This window comes from Egretta garzetta, unplaced genomic scaffold (assembly GCF_000687185.1).
Source record: "Egretta garzetta isolate BGI_Z169 unplaced genomic scaffold, ASM68718v1 scaffold329, whole genome shotgun sequence".
NCBI classification, from domain to species: domain Eukaryota; kingdom Metazoa; phylum Chordata; class Aves; order Pelecaniformes; family Ardeidae; genus Egretta; species Egretta garzetta.
This window is the reverse complement of record NW_009269999.1, coordinates 5,768,336-5,784,228: the sequence shown is the minus strand read 5'-3', so window position 1 is coordinate 5,784,228 and position 15,893 is coordinate 5,768,336. Positions and strand designations below refer to the sequence as shown.

Below are 15,893 nucleotides of genomic sequence, written 5' to 3'. Positions count from 1 at the left end.
CAAGTTGGGTCATAATATTGAACTAGGGACTTAATGCTCTCTAATTCCACCTACCAATGCAAATTTCACTTAAGTTTCAATTTTTAAATAAACAGATAATAGTTTCCTTCTGAATATCAAAAAACCCAGAAATTCCAATTCATCCTTCTTTTACTGTCCTTAGATATCCGACTCCACAGTTCTATGTTTCAGAGATTTGGTCAGATTTGCAGTTGTCCTATAGCTTTAAATATTCAGGAATATCCTGCCTTGTTGTCCAGCCAAGCAGATGGCTCTACTGATCTTTAAAGACAATCTAAAGACTCTAAATCTCTTTTGCTGTCAATGCAAAACAGAGAATGAAGTATAATTGGAACGCTTTTCTAAACTGAAAGAATTTGCTATGGGGCTTTCCACTGCTTCAGAGGAATTGGTATGACTGGGTTAGCAGAATGTATTCTACTGTATGAATGAGCTAGAAATGAGCTTTTCTTAGGAAGCATTTTTGTGCCAAGTGGATTTTCGGTGACAGGGCATCACACAATGTTGAACTAATCAGCTAGCACTCACGGTAAGTTTGATGGAATAAAGCTTTTCTTATTCTGCGATACATAGCTCAGGAGATGAGTTTGCGGCAGAGTTGCATCCTGCCTTTTCACAAAATGGGTTAAATGCAAAAGGTTTCACAAGGAAACTTCCACTGGCTTGCTCATGCCAGTGTTACTTAACAGTAATAGTGTAGTAAATACATTGAAGTTGACATTTCCCCAAGGAACATGAAGCTTTGCTGTCACTGAGGGGAAAAGCTTTATGAAACCAGATGAACTTTGAGGATTCACATTAAGTATGAGCCTATATTCTTGCTTTCCCTGTGGCTCATAGTTGCCATACACTGTGCGCTTATTTATGAAGCAACTGCCAGTCTTTGTTACCACAGTTAGAATTGTGACGCTGTCCTGGCAGAGCAGTCTCTAAAGTAAATTAGAAGGGGAAAAAAAAAAAAAAAAGTTAATTTCTTGCTCCAGCTTTCTATATACAGCTTAACATGTAGGAAAACACTGGGAAATGTGTGGTTCTGTAGGCAAATTGTCCAAATCTCTGCCTGCCTTCCCAGTAGAAATGAGGCCTAACCTGCATGATACAAGGCAATAGGTGTTACTTTCTCCCTGTGAGCTTGCATAGCATGTAGTGTGTGTCTCTGTGTTGTGGAGTAGCCCAAAACTCAGGAAAAAGTCTGGCCATGGGTACTACCCAGAAATGAAGCTTTCCTAAGACTGGAAATGGTTGGTAGGAAAATGACTGGGAGAAGGTATGGGACTGAACCAGGTTTGGATTGCCCTTTTTACATTAGTATCCTCTGTGAGATGGTGTTTACTTCTAGAGCGTCGCTCCTAGTGACGGCGTTCTCTCTTGACATCAGTGCCTTTGAATTAGTCCTTAGTCTGGGCCCCCTTTATTCTGAGGGTGCAGCATAGACCTGACAAGATATGATCCCTCAGAATGCTGGAAGATGAGGAGTATCGAAATACATGTAATTTGTACACTCCAAAAAAAAATTACTCTTGGCTTTTTCTGGCTCAGCCTTCTCCTTGCTAATTGGCTGGTACCAATTCTAATTAGCTGTGGAGCAGAATCTGTGGCAGTTACTTTCTGTCAGCGTTCACTGGAATCTAAAATATTACCTGTGTTCAGGGGTTCAGAGACTGGAAAACAGTCAAGTCTTTACAAAATGAATGTGCTTCTGGCAATAGTTGGACTTCTGCTTTATGCGTAGGCACGGCTGCTGCAGCCAAAACCTCTTCACTAGCATTCAGTTCATCCAACTCTTTATAGTGATTCTCTGAAGTCCTTCTCTCTCTCTCTCTCTCTCTCTTTCTCTCTCCCCCTCTCTCACTTTCTCTTTTCCTTGTTTCCTCTGTGTGTCTGTGTCTGTGCACAGTGTGTTTTTACTGTCACAAAGGCACATTTTCAGACCCCTCCTCCTGTGGTGACGGACACCTTGAAGGTCCCAGTGATGGGACTGGCCTTTTCACATCAAGTGAGTTGTCAATAGAATATGCTATACATGGCCAGATACAGTTCTGGCATGACAGAACAAATACAGGGAAGTACAAATTTGACAATGTGGAATGTTGGTTGTGCATGGGAAAGGCTGGTGAACCCAAAATGGGCCAGGCGCAGTATTGAGACCAGCTCCTTAAATGCCTTTGCAGATGAAGGTCTCCCAAAGACAGGACAAGCACCCCTAAATAAACAACAGCTGTTGCAAGGATTGTTAGTGAAAGACACAAGTAGTAAGGCACAGTGCTAAGTGTTTTCTCTTAACAGCCAGTGTCCCTAGAACCTGCACAGTCATTAGTACTCCATTCAGCTTAACCAGCCTGATGTGAATAAAAGTGCTGTTCATCAGTCAGACCCCTGTAGATGATGTCAGTGGTGGTGCTGCTGAAGTATCACACAGAGCTCTGAAAGGTTCTGCTTGAGGTCAAGCAAGCTAAACCAGGAAAATTTTATTTAATCTGACCAGCTAGATTTCTACCTGAGGTGTGCAAGGAACCTCTCCTGGGTTTCACTGCTTCCAGCACTTCATTTCCTAAAGCAGTCTCACAAGGGTTAGCTTCCCAGTTCTCTTTACCTAGTACATTTATGGGACTCTGTACTCTTTGGCTGAACCTATTTGAACAGGCCTTGAAGATCACCTATTTTAATATGCAATAGGAATGGGTTCAAACAGTTAATAATGCAGGGAAAAAATATTAAATATTACCTCTCTAGTAAGTTGATGATGGCATTCATGCTTTTTCCAGTATGTGAAACAGGCCTGTAGAGCAGAGCTTCCCTGTGTCTGGATGTCAGTGACACCTTGCACAGCCTCCTCCTATGTGCATAGGAAACCAGTCTTGTTTTCTTGTCAAGGCACAGACTTAGTCCCCTGGAATAAGAACTTTTAAGAGTAATAACCTTCGTTATTGATTCCAATGAAAATCTAGCATCATTCTACCAGCCTGAAATGCTGTGCCTCTGACTTTTCCTGTTCCTTCTTGATGTGACTGATGATTATTCAGACTGCGGGGCATTCCCCTTCCCCTTCCTCTCTCCTCTCCCTTTGCCCTTCTTGTTTTTTCTCTTCTTTCTTAGCTTTCCAGCTCTCGTCTTTCCTATCAGCCTGCTGCCCTGGGAGTTGGATCAGCTGACATGGGGTATCCTGTACTCTTTGCTGGTGGCTTGAATGCTGCACACCCTCACCAGGTACTTGTAGAGGGGAGAACAAGCGTGGCTGGTCTTGCAACCATTTGCATCACTTGTACATCTGAGCAAGGCCTTGAAACTAGTGCAGGCATTCATATCCTGTCTCTCAGGAATGAAAAGAATGTAAGGTAAATGTAGAGAAAGTACAGCTTGCGCAGGAGCAGGAATTTGGGTCCTCAGCATCCCTAACTTTACTGGAGTAGGGGTCATGTAGAAAAACTACACCAGGAGAGCAGGCACCAGACCTGTTTGCCTGTACCAGCATGTCACGGATTCCAAACTTTGCCTGTCTTACAGAGCTGCTGCCCCTGTAGCTATCCAAGCACAGCACTGTAGCCTAGACATAGGATACACATACAGTCCTTATTGGCATATTTGCATCCCTTCATCAGACAAATAAGTAAAGTTGACAGAAGTCTTTTTCTGCCTGTGATGTTGCTGCTACACCAGAGTTTTTGCCAGTGATAATAGAATAAAATAGGCTATTTCAGTTGGAAGGGACTTATAACAATCATCTAGTCCAACTGCCTGACCAATTCAGGGCTGACCAAGTTAAAGCATGGTATTAAGGGCATTGTTCAAATGCCTCTCAGGCACTGACAGGCTTGGGGCATCGACCACCTCTCTAGGAAGCCTGTTCCAGTGTTTGACCACCCTCTCAGTAAAGAAATTGTTCCTAATGTCCAGTCTAAACCTCCCCTGGCACAGCTTCAAACCATTCCCATGTATCCTATAGCTGGATACCAGGGAGAAGAGCTCAGCACCTCCCTCTCCACTTCCCCTCCTCAGGAAGCTGTAGAGCACAATGAGGTCGTAGAAAGAGGATACGATTTCCCCACACACACTTGAAGCAGAGGACCTATGGCCAGGGAGCTCTGCAATGTAAAACAGGCCTGAAGTGGAGTAGGAAGGGAACAAAAAAAAAAAACAAAACAAAAAAAAAAGTTTGTATTGTGGTGATCACCTCTCTCAGCCTCATGGGGGCTAAAGCCTGGTCATATGCTAAAACCCCCACAACTTAGTCCCAATATGACAGAATCTACTCTGTATTGCACTGTGGCATTGACCTGATATTGAGATCTCTAACTTGACCATTCCTCTCCATCTCAGTTGATTGGTCCAGGCAAAGAGGGGGGAGTTCCCCCAATTCCTAGCCAGCCAGCACATGGCACTCAAGCTGACCAAGAGAGGATGTGCACCCCACTGGATGGAGTCCACTACTCAGCAGCTACTCCTTCTAGTAGGTAGGTTGATTTTAGATGATCCACCACTTGTGCTAGCCCATTTACAATCCTGTTAAGGTAAAACTTTGTTTTCCCCTTTTTATCTATTGTTTGTGGCATAACTACTGTCTTTCCAACCCCCAAAACAACTCGCTAGTTGTTTTCTCCGACTGGGGCTTTTTCAGTCTTTCTCCAAACAATGATCTCGCCCACACACTTACACCTGCTAGTCACTGTAACATCCTTGCAACTGCTGTTATGTCAACTTTATTTAAAAAAAGATAAAGTTGATAATGTCTTTACCATGTTTGCTGACTGTAAAACAAGATAAAGTTCACAAGTGAGTCTTAAATCCTCCAGAGACTTAAATGTGAATTGTTACAAAAAACAGTTGTAGTTACCACAAATCTATTCACTATTTTATTAAGAAACTTGAAGCACAAAGTGACTTAAAAGGAAACAAAGCAACCTCAAACTGTCTAAATCACCTCCCTCTCTCAGCTAATTAAATCCTTTTTTTTTTTGGTCACCATATTTATTCCTTGTGAAGTCTCTCTGGGGTCACATAGTTCTGAGTCAAATATCTTAAGCAGAGATTTTGCTATGAGGAAACCAAAAATCATAGTTGCACTAGCACTTCCCTGGGTATGCTCTCGAAGTAGTCCTCTTGCCAGAAGACTCAACCATTTTTTTTTGTTGTTTTAATGTTCTGAATACCTGTGGTAGTAAAAAAAACAACCCCACCAAAAAAAGTCATAGAAATAACTAAAATAACTAATAGCCATGCAGTGAATTAATCATACTGGCAGCGGCTGTTGTGATGTGTTAGACTGCTGCCTTTGTAACCTGAGTGGCAGATACAATTCTGGTTCTTGCCCTCACCTCCTGACAGATCCATGACTACTGTATTACTGAAAAAATAATAGTGATGAACAGGAATTGCTGTGAATGTGCATGTTCTGAAGTTAAAAGTCCATCTCCAAAAAGAAAAGCCTATTTCAGCTGGCAGCAACTTTTCATTCAGCTAAATAGTTTTTGTCCAGCTTTAAACAAATCTGATTCCACAAGTGTCTCACTCTCCTTTTGTGCTTGTGACAGAGGAGGGTGTGGTACAAGGACAGATATTTCTGTTGTCCTTCTTGAAATACTAGGAGAAAACCCAGAAAAATGAAGGGGTCTTATAAAATATGTGATTTGTCTATATTGTTTGTGCCATGAATCACCGATTAGTCTATTTTCATCCCCCAGCGAGGATACAGAAACAGTATCAAACAGCAGTGAAGGGAAGTGTGGCTCCCCACATGACCTTTTGGAGACCATCTTTATCCGGAAGGTGGGAGCTTTTGTCAACAAGCCCATTAACCAGGTAACTAGCAGGAGATCTTCTCAGAGGGCACTGTAATGCGCTGCTTCTCCCATCTGTTTTACACAGAGGAGCAAAAAGCACCCCAATGCCAGGGCAGCCCCGGAGACTGAGAGTACATATTCCTGCCTGCTGCATTTCCTTACAAGGTCTTGTCGCAGGCTTCTTTTTCATAAAATCCCTTTGGGATGTGACAGCTGCTGAATTTGCTAACACCCTGTTTGGGTGTGGAAGACTTGATACTCCACTTGGGTCTCACAACAATCTGCCACTACCATAGGTTCATAAACTGGGGAAGCTGGTAGCAAGCCTCCCTTCCTTGAAGGGACACATAGTAGTCCAGTTCATCACTAGCAAGCAAGCATTTAAACTCAGCTAGGGCAGCTTAGAGATCTGCCCAGTTCCTAGGGCTGCTCTTCTAGGCCTTTTGGCTGGATGAGGAGAACTGTTTGAATTTGTAGCAGCTTGTCAATCCTTAATGTGTTACACAAGATTATATATAAGCAACCCCACCTCAGGGTATGTATCTGCATTAGGTCAGCTGAGTACAATCTCTCTATTTTACGCCTTTTAAATGAGCTTGTCAGCCTCCTGCCTAACTGCTGACGTGATCTTGGGCAATTTTTAGCAGGCCTGACAAAGGCTTTCAACATCCTTTTCTGTGCTGGGTAAGCAGAGCATCTTAGTGAAATTCTGTTTGCTGAATCTCCTTAGGTGACCATGGCCAACTTAGACATTCCTTTTGCCATGTTTGCTCCCAAGAACGTTGAGCTGGAAGATAACGACCCCATGGTAAGCCTCTTCCAGAGGTATAATATCTGCCTTCTTAGCATCCCTTATGCAACATCCATACTATTCCCTACCTTGAACACACTTTGTTTTTTGAGCAAAGAACTAGCTATTCAGATTTGTTTGGCTTCAAGAAATGTGTTTGCTGTCCCTGCAGTAGCATGTGTTTATAGTTCAACCTCCTAACCGCTCCCACACTGTCAAAATACACAGACAGATGTGATCGTAAGATCAGTACTCACCATCTCTGATTTCTTGGGCAGGTCAATCCTCCTGACTCCCCAGAAACTGAATCTCCTCTACAAGGCAGCTTACACTCGGAGGGCTCCAGTGGCAGCAGCGCAGGGAACACCCATGACGACTTTGTTATGATTGACTTTGTAAGTGCCCTCATCAGTGCTCTCATGTAACACCTGCATCTTAGATGGGCTTCAGGTGCTGGTACAATGGCAAATGATGTAAGAGTAGTTTTCAGTGGGGGTGGAAAAGACCCATGATTCACAGTTCCAAACTAGAGCTTGACAGTCACAAAACTACAAAGACACTGACACTTGGAACCAACAGCTACAAATTAAATACTCTTTCAGTTCCCTACCAAAACCTGGGCTTGGTGTCCTCTCTCTAATGCCTAAAGGGGCCAGATTCCAAGGAAATGCTCTATTCCAAGCACTCAGGCAAGCACAGATCTTGGCTGTTCTTCAATTACCTAATCTGCATTACTGCAGCAACAGCTGTGATGCTGATAGCTGGCAAGATGTTTGCTGATAGCAGGTAATGACTTTACCTGAGATTATGGCAAAAGGGAAGCCAATGTATCTGAATGGGAACTAACAGGAGTATGTTTGATTCTAGAAACCAGCATTTTCAAAAGATGACATTCTTCCAATGGACCTGGGGACATTTTACCGTGAGTTTCAGAACCCCCCTCAACTCAGCAGCCTCTCCATTGACATTGGAGCGCAGTCCATGGCAGAGGATTTGGTATGGAACCCTGAAATTTCTGTTTATGGCAATCATATGTACTTTATAATGCTCTCCCTGTTCCTAGTTTGAAAAATAGTTGTATCTTCATAGAATCACAGAATAGTTTGGGTGGGAAGGGACCTTTAAAGGTCATCATGCAGTGAGCAGGGACGTCTTCAACTTGATCAGGCGGCTCAGAGCCCCATCCAACCTGACCTTGAATGTTTCCAGGGATGGGGCATCTACCACCTCTCTGGGAAACCTGTGCCAGTGTTTCACCACCCTCATTGTAAAAAATTTCTTCCTTCTATCTAGTCTGAATCTACCCTCTTTTAGCTTAAAACCATTACTCCTTGTCCTATCACAACAGGCCCTGCTAAATAGCCTGTCCCCATCTTTCTTATAAGCACCCTTTAAGTATTGAAAGGCCGCAGTAAGGTCTCCCTGGAGCCTTCTCTTCTCTGGGCGGTACAACCCCAACTCTCTCAGCTTGTTCTTACAGGAGCGATGCTAGGATCATTTTTGTGGCCCTCTGGACCCACTCCCAACAGGTCCATGTCTTTCCTGTACTTCTCAGAAGGGAGACCCTGCCCAAAGGGTCCGATATGTTCCAGACAAATGCAAATTTGTTTGTGGCACACCTGAGCCGCTGAAACCGGTGTGATTATCTTCAAGCTGAAAGCTGCTGCTGCATGCTTGTTGTGGTTGTCATTGAAACCCCCATAACTAATCCTACTTCTGATGTGCTAAACTTGGTGGCAAACTAGGCCTGATCTTGTAGCCTGAGCAGAGGTAAAATCCTGGTGTGGCTGGTGAAAGTCATGTCTGGGCAAGTGCTGTATTGGGCTTGCAGGCATTGTAACATACTGTGGGGAAAAATTAATACTAAAGGCCGAGAGCTGCAGGTGACAGGAGCAGGTTATTGTGCTGTGGTGGGAATTGCACAAGGTGAGGCCCCGGTGCACCTACTGTTACTGCAGAACAAACATGGTCTGGGCAGAGTGCCCCTCTCAGGGTCACTTGCTGGATGCTGCCAGAGGCCTCCTGGTTTTGTGCACGTGGGAAGGGGAGCCCAGAGAAGTGGAGGGGGGGTGACTCAGAAACAGAATTTTTACCTCAGAGCATGTGTTTAGAGCTTCCTTTTATCTGCTGTGAATGAGCCCTGATCTGCACCCTTCTTTACCCTTCCAGGACTCGTTACCAGAGAAGCTGGCAGTCCACGAGAAAAATGTCAAGGAGTTTGATGCCTTTGTAGAAACCTTGCAGTGAAGCTGTTTTCCCATTTTGCTGCAGCAGTTCTTCCTCCTCAAGGCATCCTGGAGAATGACATCAACAAATATTTCTATCACCCCTGCTCTGCCTTTTCTCTCACTTTGACTAGTTCCTTCCATCATGAGCTTTCTTGGATTGCTCTCTTCAACAGCAGATACAACTCATCTGCTGATTTTCCTCAACTGCACCACCACATAGCTCTGGACCGCTTTTCCTGCTCACAGTCAGTTTTGAATTTAGGACTTCTGTAGGGACACAGAAGTCAAACTCCAATGTATGAAACTTACTTTCTCCTCAGTCTCTGTTCTATGTGGAGGAACTTTGTGAAAAGTTGCCATATGCTTCCTCCAAAGGTCCTGTGGTGTAAGTTTGTTCCCTTGGTATGGCTTCTTGCTAACAGACTTTTTCCTACAGTTTCCAGTCCTGTTAGAGCATAGAAAGCTTTGGCTCATTTCCAGGGCCTGCGAGTTCAGCAGATTCAACAGTTTTAAGTCCAGGACATTCATTCCGCAGAACGGGGCATTTCATCCTGACTTCAGTGTGAGTGCCTGGGGCCCAGGGAGAGACGTCAGCTTTGGGACCTGTGTTAACAGAAGTTACCTTTGTTTTCCTGCTTCTAAGGAACTGGGTCTCTACATGGTCATTTTGCATGAGGCCTTCCGTTATGCTGGCTGATAAGCAGGAACGAAACTACAGAAGTGCTTTCTACATTTCCTTCCTGAGTATACTGACGCTCGGCCATGCCGAGTTCACCAGTGTCAGCTGTTGGCAAGCCTGAACGCAGCAGCTGTGATGATGCTGAATTCATAGTCTCTGCTTCTGAAATGTAACTGTAAATACTAGGAATCCTATTTCTTTAGGGTTATGTAACTAGGAGTCTTAGTCCAAGATTCTTTCCTTTAACCCTTGCATCCTTCCTGCTTTATGGTTAATAGATGATCTTAAGAATCAAGAAATATTTATTGCTTTTAAAGAAACCTATATTTAAAAGATGTTCTGTTTTCATGTAGTAGTGCAGGTCATTCTGCCCTGGATCACTGCAGACAGCAAGTGTGCCATGGAACCCTGGCCAGTGAGACTGGTCTCTCTTTGCAGGAAAATATCCAAGATATTTATTTTCTAAGAAGACAGACTTGATTATTCTAATATAATACTCTGTTTTGGGGACTGTGTGTCCATTACATCCAGTCAGGGCCCAGTGATAGAATGAAACGCACGTGTCAGTGTAGTGGAGCAGGAGGGACTCGGTAAAAAGCTGTGTTCTGATAGGCACGGATGAATTTGCAGTGTTCTTCAGCCATTCAGAAGGCAGCTTCTTTAAAGCACATTTTTTTGGGGAGCTTTATGGTACTTTTTAATCAGCTGGCTTTTGATTAGCTGAAATCTTATTTTTGTAATGATCTGGCTATGAACAGTGTGACTGGCTGGCAGTGCTCTGTGGTTGATTTGGCTGTTGCGTGTCTTTCACCTGATGTAAGGACAGGAGAAGAAACAGTGACACTAAACAGAAACGTAGATAAGGTCGTCTTGTGGTTCTCTCTCCTCCTCCCATGTGTAACTAGAGTGAGCAACTGCAAGACCCCTTACTGTCCTGAAACACTTTTTTTTTTCTTTCTTTCTTTTTCTTTCTTCCTCCAGAAGTGGGGTTGCGGTGCCTCAGTACTGAGGAACCATCTTAATTTCCTTAGAGTGGCTGAGTAACCAGCCTTCTAGTTAGTGCAATGTGGCAGTTTCTTCAACTTAGCTGCATTCTTGACTGAAAGAGATTGCTAGCAGCTGATGGGGGGACCCCGCCTCCTCTCTAGAACACTATTTCTGTGCTATTGCTAGAGCAAGGAACCAAGTTCAGAATAGAGCTTGCTGTAGGGTTGAAGCAACGCAATGCTTTGAACTTGACCAGCTTATTTTGTTGAGTGATGCATTTGGTGGGAGGCTATGTGAGCTCTAAAATGCTAGGTAAGGGCTTTATTGAAGGAAAGCTACCTGCCAGAACGTGTTTAGTTTACTCAACCAACTCATCTTTTCAGCAATCTCACACAGAAGTTGCTTAGTCCTTGCAAAATAAGATGCGCAAACATTTAAGAAAGTTTCCAAGAGAGCCACCTTGAACACAAAGAACACAAGGAATTAATGGATCAGCCGCCTCTTGCCTCTGCTCAAGAAGCTGGGTTCTGCCACCTTGTAGGCAGTAGTGCACAGACGGGTGGTTGCTGTCACCTCTCTCTTAATGTACAGGCTGTGCTTGGGAAAGTGATGCCATCTGGGCTGCAGAGCAGCAGAGATGGGGTGTAAAGTGCTGGTTCACACTGTAGTCATGGAGAAGAATAGACCAGGTTGAACTTCATCTAGGCAGCGCTACTGCTGTCCTTTCTCACACTGACAAGCTACGGCGCGGGCAGAAAGCATGCCGTTCCTGCTAATCCTGTCCAGACCGTCCCAGAGCCAAACGCTTGGGCTCATTTGTTGACGCAGTTCCTAACATGGCTCCACCTCCCACATCTCCTAAGACAGAACATCGGTGTGGCACATGTTTTTTTTCTACTTCAAAAGGCTAGAAATTTGCCTATATAAGCTGCTAGTGTTGAGCTGGATGGCCATAGCAATAAAGAGATTCCCCGGGGCTGAGTTATGTGCCTCTTTTCTGGACATTCCTCAGTTTCAACACGTAGTTGCTACATCTAGGCTCCGAGTTCCCTGACCGCTGCACAAATGCTCTGCTTCAGGAAAGAGCTAGCTGCTGTTGTGGCCTGCCACAAATTGTGTTACAAAGAAGGCTGTTGATTTTAGCAGCTGTCTGGTCGATTCTATATTAAGGACAGTATGTACGTAGCTGCTGATTCAGATACTTTGGGTGAAGGGGAAGGCTCCTAAACTGTATTGTTTTGGAAATAGTCTCCAATGTACTTCAAGTATTCAAAGAATTTCCAGTAAAACTTTTACGTAAGCAACACTGTTGTGTGCTTTTTTTCCCCATGTGTACCAACAGGTCTGGGACAGTCCCAGTCTCTTGCCCTTTCTCCTCCAGGAAAGGGGATGGTCAGAGCGCTGCCCGTCAGCGCAGGACAGAGCAGGTTGCTGCCTCCAACAGAGAGGGTAAAATGCACTGGTGCCGTACAGTTGGAGTAGCCAGCAGGATCCTGGTGAGCCTGCATTACTGGAAGGAGGATGGCGAGGAAGAGACAGAGCAGGTGCCTGACTGGTCCCAAATGCAGGCGTGGGGAACAGTCACACAGTGTTTGGCCCTGGTGACCTCCCCAGTGAGTTGGGAAATCCGAATTATCTGGATGTCCCACCCCAGCTGAAATACTAACTAGTCTCCAACAGAAAGGGGTGGGAAAAGTTAAAAAAAAAAAAAAATCCACCAGCAGAATTTGCATTGTACTTGGTTGCTACTACATGCTTAAAAGGAGTGTGGGAATGTTTTGATCTGATAGAAGAGACTAACAAGAATGGGAAAGAGCGAGCATGGGCATCCCAGCAGCAAGAAATGCTGGTGAAAGAGCATGCTGCTTGCAGCAGGCATGAACTACCTGTCTGATAACCAAACTTAACAGCTGTATTCTAGCAGTGCTTAAAATTAACCCTATGTAATACACTATGCCATTTCCCTTTAAAGGAAAGACAAGATAGTAAAAATCTACACGTAAGTAGAACTACTGCTCATTTAAGCTGCAGTGTAAAGGGTACTCGGTTATTATAAATGAGAGACAGTGGATGAAATGGCAGGAATGGAAAAAAAAAATCCACGTATATTGGAAGCTTCTATGAAGGGAAATACTGCTGCTTGGGGAACAAGGGTAATTAAAAGCAATCTTTCCTTAATCTTATCTTCAGGAAGGTAACACAGTAAACCAAGTATCCCCATTGCAACCTTAGAGATGCTGATCTACCCACATTACATGTGTGTATTCATGAGTATCATTTCATAGACTTACAAAAGGCACCGCACAATGTGGGGAAGAGGGGAAGAGCTGCTGACAAACTCCCCTAAGCCGTCCTGTGGGATCTGGGCCTCACTACAGGGCCTGCAGGATTTACCCTCTTCACCATGTCACCAGTAAGATGAGGGATCAGCAAAAAAGTGAAAAAAATAATGATAGAAGGATGATTAATCACCAACGTCATGAACAATCAAATACCATCCAGTTGTGAGCCTACTGTATATATTTCTAGAAAGCAAAATGTTCTCAGAATAACGTCCTTAAGGCCACAGGGCAGCTACACATGAAAACGCATCCAGCTGCAACGGCGGTTACACTGCATTAAGTACTGTCCGTGTGGTTGCACGTAGCCTATGCCCTTGCCACCCACAGCACCCTGGCGAGGACAGACCCACCTGCTCCCGAGCTCCTCTGAGGCCACAGCAGATGTTGCCACCACAGCAGCGGCAGCTCACCGGGACCAACTGTTGCACTCACAGGAGGTTTGAGATATTGCTGTATGGTCAGCACATTAACCACGCTGGCCCCGTCGCAGGGGACACCACAGTCCAAGGGGTGGAAAAATCATAGCTTACAGGCAAAAGCACCATCCACGCAAGAAAGCCCCAGGGAAATAATAAGTAGTAAACCCCTCAACTCTAGAACTGAAGTACTGTCCAGTAAGTTACAGCAGGTAAACAAATTAGTAAATCAGACTACAAGGACCGTATGCAAAGTATTACGTGTGAACAGATGCCAGAAATATCTCTACCTTCTGATAGATGGCTGACAGTTTGTCACGAGTCGCGCTGAGTAATGTCAACATGCAGAAGAATTGGCAACACTGGGAAGCCCTTAATTGGATGGCTTACCAGTAACAAAAACTAAAGAGCAACAGAGTTTTAGAAATGCAGATGTTAACATCAGCATTAACACATCACCCAGATGACAAGGCCAGTAGCCAGGGCCCAGGCTACTGCCCGATGGTGATGCTTTTAGCTCCAGTGCTCTCCCTTCTACTCCTATTCTCACACCCACTACAGGGTTTTCTTGTTGCTACGCTTGTGTTATTAATTGTAGTAATCACTTTGCATAGAAGAGCCTTTCTACTAGCCAAAAAGCTTACTGATGTAACCAGAAAATTAAAGTGTCTTTAGGGAAAGGCAGTTAACTGTATGTGGATCAAGGGGTGGAGTGCAGTGGTCCTAACCAGAAGACTGTGGTAAATCAAGGGGTTAGCGATCCATGTAAGTAAGCCAAGAAGAGAAGGTGCAGGCCTCTGCTGCACGTATCGCCTGGCCTCAGGATGAACTCAGCTAACCCTAACTGGGGAGCCTGCAGCTGGCTCCCACCTGGCACCTGGTGACACCACAACCTGCGTGGCTGCCTGGGCCCGCCCCTGGGAAAGGGCAATCCCAGGCAGATTGCTCATCTTGTGACAGGGAGATGGCAACATGGAAGCCCAGCCCTGTTCAGGAAAGAGCCAAACTTGCAATATGTTGTTTCGGAATTCTGCTTCCAGCCTGAGGCTCCCACAAACTAGTATTTCTTCCCAGAGTTACTCACATAGGAGGCATTTCATACTCACTTTCCTCCCTCCCTGCATGGCTGTGGTTGGCAGCGTAGCCAGCCTTACTTCTGTTTCTTGTAGATGTGCCACAGCTGCTGCCACTTGACAGACACACCTGAATCTGGGATTACATTTTGATTTTTATTGAAATACAAAAAGTGCAAACTGTGAAATATAAGATTGGTGCAGACTAGAAGGAAATAAACAATGTGAACTGTGAAAAACCCAGCCCTGCACCTCATGAGCATCAACAGAAGAGAAGGCAGGGAACACCAGCAACAAAAGCAAAAGCCAAAAATTTTGCACAGGAGCCCCCGTGCATAAAAGAGGAAGCAGGGACCAAACTGGCCCTCAGCTCTCTCTCAAATTAGCAAACATTGCCACAAGGCATCGAGATGGCCCCAGCACCCCTGCACCACCCAAAAGCTCTGGTGTCAGTACATGGCTTGGGCCAGGGAGCAGGGGGTGATCAGAGGCCATTAAGACAGCAGGAGGCTTAGCAGAGAGGAATGGTCTAGGTGCTAAAAAGCAGAGGGTTGAAGTGGAACAAGTACCCCCACAGGGAGAAATGGCTAATAGCTAACCTGAAAGACAAGCCAGGGAGGAGACCCTTGGGCAGTGCTACAGCCTGGAGAAAACCCACAAAAGACCAGCACCCTAATCTGACACTGACCCTCACCTACAGCAGAGGAAACCCGGAGAAACCCAGCCCAGCCAGTGCCCCGCCTGTGTGAGCAGACTGACCAGGCAAGGAGGGAATTTAAACCCCTGGGCTTGGCAGATGCAGGCTCTGGTGCCCACCCACCCAGCGCAGGCTGCCGGCAGGCCCAGGCCAGTTCCTTGCTCAAGTCACAGCAGGGATATTTCAATACAAGGCATTCAAGAGAGCAGACTGCAGAAGCAAAAGCAACCCTGGTTACTGTGCTGGCTCCAGGGCCCCCGGCAGCTCCAGCATGAGGAGCAGTGGAGGAAAGGGGTATTTACACTGGGTCCCTTCCAGGATTTGCAAGCACTTTCCCACCATGAGCAGTAGCAGCTTCCTGAACACACTCCAAATCTGCTCCCTGCAGGCACTGAACTGGAGCAGGCTTTTATCCCTGCCTGCAGGGGATGCACCAGTCTCCATTTTGCTAAAAAAGGAAACATTATTTCAAGACTTCACTTTTTAAAAAAAAAAAAAAAAAAAAAAAAAAAAAAGCACCCACCAAACAAACTCCAGCCAGAACACAGACACTTTGTGGCAATCCCTGCCCTCCCCGCTGGAGAGGAGCTGAGCTACCCCAGCACTGCACTGCTCCTCTGGCTACCGGGCAGGGAACAGTACTTGCTGCTCTGCAGAGTTTGGAACGTGCCACTCTCCCCTGGGAGCCAGGACTCCACATAGGGCCAAGGCCTCCTGCCCCAGCACACAGGCACTTCTCGTTCCAAGCTGCCGACCTTGGGCTTGTTTGTCCCAGGAGAAGTTCGCTGAGTTTGCCTTTCCTCTGGGGGAACATAAGGGAGGCTAGCAGCAGCTGCAGATACAGTCAGAACACCAAGTCTCCCCCCGTAGCAAAGCCGCTCCC

At 45.4% G+C, this 15,893-nt stretch overlaps 1 protein-coding gene across 11 annotated transcripts in view; it reads left to right on the top strand.

Moving 5' to 3' along the window:
- The window catches only part of ATG13 (autophagy related 13), a 27,888-nt gene extending 12,007 nt beyond the window's left edge, over positions 1-15,881 (top strand). For 9 of the 11 annotated variants that reach the window (XM_035902890.1, XM_035902894.1, XM_035902895.1 and 6 more), the window contains 6 exons: positions 4,339-4,472; positions 5,700-5,817; positions 6,529-6,606; positions 6,867-6,983; positions 7,456-7,584; positions 8,758-15,881. In XM_035902890.1, the coding sequence (XP_035758783.1) occupies positions 4,339-4,472; positions 5,700-5,817; positions 6,529-6,606; positions 6,867-6,983; positions 7,456-7,584; positions 8,758-8,835 (654 nt within the window). In that variant the 3' untranslated portion in view covers positions 8,836-15,881. Of the gene's footprint in view, positions 1-1,918; positions 2,018-3,117; positions 3,229-4,338; positions 4,473-5,699; positions 5,818-6,528; positions 6,607-6,866; positions 6,984-7,455; positions 7,585-8,757 lie in introns of all 11 variants that reach the window. The other 2 variants (XM_009647586.2, XM_035902897.1) reach the window with 2 other exon arrangements.
- The last annotated feature ends 12 nt before the right edge of the window (positions 15,882-15,893 follow it).